Here is a 6,000-nt window from a genome sequence, read left to right as displayed (position 1 = left end):
AATAAGCTCAGGTCTCACTGACACAAGTCTTTATTTAACCCCACGGCTGTGATCCGCACCTCTGCTGCTGCTAAACCTCTTCCCCCCCGATTCTCCTCCTCCCCTCCCCCCCTGGGCTGTGATCACTGCGATTGGGCTTCTATTTCAATCACATACTTGCTGTAAAAGAGTGAGAATCAAGGCCTGTGGGGGAAGAGGTGGTGGAGGTTGTGGGGTGGGGGGGTGAGTTACACAGAGACAAGAGAGGAGCCTGTGGCAGCACTGATAGCGTCTTTTTTCGCCTGCGTTTGGTTTCCTGTTCTGAGTCAGTGTGTAACCCTTAGTTTGAACGTTGTCACATTAACAATGTCCTTGTGTGTCTCACTTCAGTTTTTAATTTTTATTTTTTTTCACGAGGATTATCAGAACGCTGTCAACGTCAGACCGAGAGCTAGACAGAAGAGCTGAATTTGGTCCTGTCTCCACAGCAGAGGTTATCATATGCTGGGAAAGTTTTAGATGGACTTTGAGACTGATTTAGTTCAAGTCTGAAATTTTAAAGGAAAACGTATGTCGTGAGAAATCATTGCAGTTTACTCAGTAGTAGGAGGAGAGGTGAGAATTTGTCCTTAAAAGTTCCAGTGTTGCCAAATTTTATGGACTAACTCTTTTTGACTCTTTTCAGCAAATAAAATACATCAAAATCAGGCTTTCTGATAAAAGTATGATTGGAGTTAACAGAAAACTGTCAATTACAGATATGAAATGTGGTCTTAAGTTAAATGAGTCACAGAAATGTAATAATTTGAAGTTCTGGCTGCGAGTGGGTGTAGAAACCTGTAATAATGAAAGGAGACAAGTTCTAGCAATTTCACAGATTTATTTTTGTTTCATGCAAATGTACAAAGATTGTGGCACCAGTGTACTCCTTTATCAAAACATGAATCAGTGTTTTTGTTAGCCTGTCATGGCTGACTAACATGAAAATTCATTTCTGAGAGAGGGAGGGGACGAGAGAGCCAGAGAGAGAAAAAGAGTGTGTGTGTGAGTGTGTGTATGAGAGAGTTAGAGTGTGTCAGTGTGAGGAGTAGAGGGTGTCTCTCTGCAGCTTGTGACAGATATTTTGACATTCAGACTAAATGTGGACAGAGATCAGGACAGTGTGTGTCCTCAGAGCTGGGATATAGTTCCTGCAGTGTCACTGCCGTGTGTGAGTATGGGACATGTGTTTTCAACTTTATGCCTCGGCTATCTGCGCTTTGCTTGCAGGTCTCTAAACGTGCTACAGCTGCATCAAACAAACTCTGTTCCCACATGGGACAAAAAAAAGAAAAAAAAAATCGATGCCTCTTTGCTTTCGCCCGACCTTGAACCAATGCCCAAATCTTCGCTATGATTTGCATTTTGAGCCTGACAGATTTCTACTGAAAATATTTTTTTTGGTCTATTTTTTGATCCCCTATTTTTAATATTCCTCTTGGTGCTTCTGTGATTCGTGCCCCGCATTTCTGTCAGTGGACATCCCAACTGGACCCTTGTATGGGCCGGGAGGGGGCGTGGGGCGGGGGTGGGGGGTTAATGATGTAAAACAGTAAGGCTTGAAGTCAGTGCGGGTAAGCTGAAGCAGTGTAACTGTAAAGGGATACTTCAGCTCCCCACCAGCAGGCTGTTGTGCGGAGCGGCCGTGCGCGTCTCATTAACAGGATCACTTTACAAGCCTCAAACAAATAGGTCATTATCCATCACAGCTGCCTGCGTGGACCATCCACAAACACACACACACACACACACACACACACACACACACACACACACACACACACATTTTATGTCTCATCACATTCAAATTTTATGGTCAACAGTGTGTTTTTGATGAAACTCTTCAAATAAACTGTGGCCAGTCTGTAGTATGTCCAAGCCAGTTTAGGCTTCTAACGTCAATCTCAACCGCTTTCAACAGACGGGCCTGCGCACAAATCCAATCTCGGTTTTAATTTATTTGACTGTCTTGCTATGTTTACACAGCATTTCTAACTGTGGCCCACTTAGAAATTAATATATACTCGATAAACTTTATATCCTTATAAACAAATAGAATTTCAGAACTACTTTTGAGCTTTTTATGGCAAAGTTAACCGTCATAATAACACCAGGGAATTTATATCACACCACTTAACCCATCACGCTATTCATTTTGACAGTAAAGATTTAGTCTTAGTCAAAAATAAAGGCTATAGGTTATAAAGCATTCCTGAAAACGGAGTCCCATTTACAGCCATGAGTAAAGCATTGAGGACATACAATATCTTCTCCTCAATCCCATATCTACCGGGGACCCTCCGAGGGGAAGGGGGTCTCGCTTTTGGCCACCTGCACCGCGACACCTGGTAAACGATACGCCCTCTCTGCGCATGCGTAATAGCCTGCCAAAAATCCCAACGCCGTCTCGCCTGTCAACCAATAGTGACCCAATCTGTCCGGAGATAAAGTCAGAGCAGGGTGGAGACGGGTGAAGTGAAGTGGAAGATTTCAGACCTGAGCAGCACAGACTGAGTGAAGGAGAGTGGAAAAACAAAACCATGCCGAGGTCTTTCCTGGTGAAGAGCAAACGGGCCCACAGCTACCACCAGCCCCGGTACCCTGACGATGACTACAGTAGACTGGACACTATTCTGGCTCACGCGTGCGCGGGTAGGTTCGTTTGTGCGTAATTACGCACGAAAATGTTTGAATTATAGTAATAACGGCAGCTTGTCTTAATGGAAGTTATTAATTTATTATTAATTAATTATATTAAGTTAGGGGAAAAGACACTAGTTGCACAGTCAGTCAGAATAACTCAGTTAACTTGTTCTCCTCTGTTGTCATTAGAGACCAAATCTCAGGCGGAGTATGAATCAAACTTGGAGCCGCATGAGGATGTGTCCGCCGGCACTGACAGACTGTCTCCCGGGTCCCGGCTGATGTCCCCGCGGTCGCTGTCCTCCAGCTCCCCGCTGAGCTGCGGAGGCAGCGTGTGTGACCGATCGTCCGACTGTGATTTCTGGCGTCCCCCGTCTCCCTCCTCCTCACCAGGTCTGGAAATATATCATGGAAATATATTTTCCATGACTTTTGACAGAGAAGCATTAAACATACAGTAAAATTCATGTTAGGCCTATTTGAACTGTGAGGGTGTTGTGATTATCAGACCCGTGAGCTTATATAAATTAAAACCTTTTTAGTTTGCAGTTGCTATAAAACCTTATCAGCTTTATAAGTTTTAATTTCTTTTTTATTCTCATCATGGTACAGTTTTGATTATAATGAAAGAAAACAAAGACCAGGCTCATTAATTGTCAGGATTTGGTTGTCAGTTGTTAATTGATATGCATCCTTTGTTTTATTTATAATTAATGAATAATTTCGTTTAAAAAATAGCCTACCATCTTGTCAATCATCTTTTGCTGTACGTACGTTTTTGTATACAAATCTCTATCTGAAAAAGAGCATGGAAGGCGCAAAATTTTGTGTGAGGCTTTCAGTTGTTTATTGAAGTCTGTATTTACTGTCACCCACGGCATGTGGCCATTTCCATTAACGGCAAGCGTAATTTTCAAATGATGGAATTGAAAACACTCCATAAACTGCAGATCGCACACTTCTCATTGAGCGTATATCCACTCACACTATACGTCCAAATGAATTCCCAGATTCAGAGAAATGCTCCACCCCAGCAGCGGAGGACGGTCACCACTTCAACATTCCCTTCTTTCCTTACTCCTGGTCAGCATACTCCGGCTCTGAGCTGAGGCATCTGGTTCAGGGACCGTACCGCCAGCACCAACACCACCACCACCTCCAGGGCCACAGGGAGCCTAAGTCACCCGTCAGCATCTACGGGGCAGACGACAGCGGCACCGAACCGCTTTACGCACAGCGGGGTCCCGCGGCCGGATGCTTCCGGGATTTTTCTTCCACGACCCATCAAATCCGCAGGATGCGAGACGGAGACGAGCTGTATCTGGATGTAAAGCAGAAGCCCCGCGGTGCGGAAATCAAGTCTGAAAATGATTTTATCTGCTCTAACTTCGAGTCCAGTGGATCCTACAAGTGCATCAAGTGTTGCAAGGTTCGTTTCCGCTACTTTAACAAAAGCACACCAGCTGTGTTTGCTGATATGTTGATGATCTTACTGATGATTTATTCATAATAAGGATATAAAAATGTGACTATTATGTGTCAAAGGTCATTTTCTTCATAAACTAGCAATGACTTTATTGTGGATGATGAGCTCGATTTCGAAGTAAAAGTGTAATTTATCTACATTTCCCAAAAGGTGTTTTCCACACCTCACGGATTGGAGGTTCATGTGCGGCGGTCGCACAGCGGGACCCGGCCTTTTGAGTGCGGGATCTGCGGTAAAACCTTCGGACACGCAGTGAGCCTGGACCAGCACAGAGCAGTTCACTCACAGGTAGGCCCCTGACTGGAAACAGGCTATTGCATAAGCTGCTGTATAAACACAAAGGCCTCTAGGCCCCACATCCTGGGACTTTTTTTTTTGCCACCACAACGTCCAAAATCAGTTTATGTTTTAGGGCCTGCTGAATTTCGGCAGTTAAATCTCTTTTTTTTTTTAAGGAGAGGAGCTTCAGCTGTAAAATCTGCGGCAAAAGCTTCAAGCGCTCCTCCACACTGTCCACGCACCTGCTCATCCACTCGGACACGCGGCCTTATCCGTGCCAGTACTGCGGGAAGAGATTTCACCAGAAGTCAGACATGAAAAAACACACTTTCATCCACACAGGTGAGACGCTGTGAACTGAACGTGACCAGAGAGTTTACTTTTAAACGCCTCACCGTGCGTGATTCGTAAAAGAAAAAATAAAATTTCCAACTGTGATTTTTGTTGTTGTTGTTGTTGTTGTTGTTCAGGTGAGAAGCCGCACAAGTGTCAGGTGTGCGGGAAGGCCTTCAGTCAGAGCTCCAACCTCATCACACACAGCAGGAAACACACGGGCTTCAAACCCTTCGGCTGTGACCTCTGCGGGAAGGGGTTTCAGAGGAAAGTGGACCTGAGGAGACACAAGGAGACGCAACACGGACTGAAATGAACACACCTCGATGCTTTAAGATGAAAAAAAAAAAGGAAAATCCTGCACTTTTAATGTACTGACTATGCATATGGATGGTCGTGTTTTAATTTATTCTGTTTTATTGTTTGTTACTGTTTTTTTTTTCCCTACAGTTAAATGTTAGTTAGTTAAATATTTAGCCTGAGATATGCTAGTTGATTTTATGGAAATAAAAGTTTATTTATCGAGTGTGTTTTTAAAAAGTAGGCTGTGAATATTAAAAACTCAGCTGTGTTTCCAATGCCCGCATTCTGGTTTCTTTACATGTCTTTATGTGACAGTGGAAATTCGGCTTTTTAAATGTAGTATAAATGTAGTCAATTTGTTACCTTCATGGTCAGAAATTAAATATTAACTTTTGAAGCTCAGTTGTAGGTTTTTATTATTATTTTAGTTCAGAATTAACGAGCCTTTGCTTTCAATATTTCTACATTTAATCGCTAAATGTGAAGACAATATTTCTCATAATTCAGATTTTTTAAAGGTTTTAATCCACAATAACACAATTAAAAAACTGAATACATTTGTTTTTTTTAAAAATTCTTCTCTGCCTCCCTCCACCGATTGTTTGTACGTTGTGAAAAACGAGAAGCTGTGTGTTAAGCCATGCAGGCCATCAATCACGTCCCCAATCTGCATGACAGGTCAAACTTATATCTCCACTATTAAATAGAAAAAAACGTTTTGGCTGCGTGCGCCACCTGGTCAAAACCAAATATTTTCAGACACACGCACTGTTAACATACCCATATAACAAATGACATTATGGCGCCATAAACCTTCATGTGAAGGAAGTCTGGAGAAATAGCGTCACTTTTATTACAGCAGAAGCTCTTCCACAGCAGCAATAAGCGGCCGCGTCCACATGGCGTTTTCACTGGGAAAAGCATGGGTGTGATTTATT

General features: G+C 43.0%; 1 protein-coding gene across 3 annotated transcripts; it reads left to right on the top strand.

Moving 5' to 3' along the window:
• The first annotated feature begins 808 nt into the window (after window positions 1-808).
• Window positions 809-5,337, top strand: gfi1aa (growth factor independent 1A transcription repressor a). Of its 3 annotated transcripts, XM_041054323.1 has the most exons (7): window positions 809-1,189; window positions 2,444-2,670; window positions 2,851-3,054; window positions 3,672-4,090; window positions 4,298-4,435; window positions 4,603-4,768; window positions 4,897-5,337. In XM_041054323.1, the coding sequence occupies exons 2-7, from the start codon at window positions 2,559-2,561 to the stop codon at window positions 5,073-5,075; spliced, it is 1,218 nt and encodes a 405-aa protein (XP_040910257.1). In that variant the 5' UTR covers window positions 809-1,189; window positions 2,444-2,558; the 3' UTR covers window positions 5,076-5,337. The 3 variants fall into 3 exon arrangements, with proteins under 3 accessions (XP_040910257.1, XP_040910258.1, XP_040910256.1); XM_041054324.1 differs by lacking the exon at window positions 2,444-2,670 and having other exon boundaries at window positions 810-1,189; XM_041054322.1 differs by lacking the exon at window positions 809-1,189 and having other exon boundaries at window positions 1,547-2,670.
• The last annotated feature ends 663 nt before the right edge of the window (window positions 5,338-6,000 follow it).

Source organism: Toxotes jaculatrix, chromosome 14 (assembly GCF_017976425.1).
Source record: "Toxotes jaculatrix isolate fToxJac2 chromosome 14, fToxJac2.pri, whole genome shotgun sequence".
NCBI lineage: Eukaryota > Metazoa > Chordata > Actinopteri > Toxotidae > Toxotes > Toxotes jaculatrix.
The sequence above is the reverse complement of the archived record's forward strand: the minus strand, read 5'-3'. Positions and strand labels throughout refer to the sequence as shown.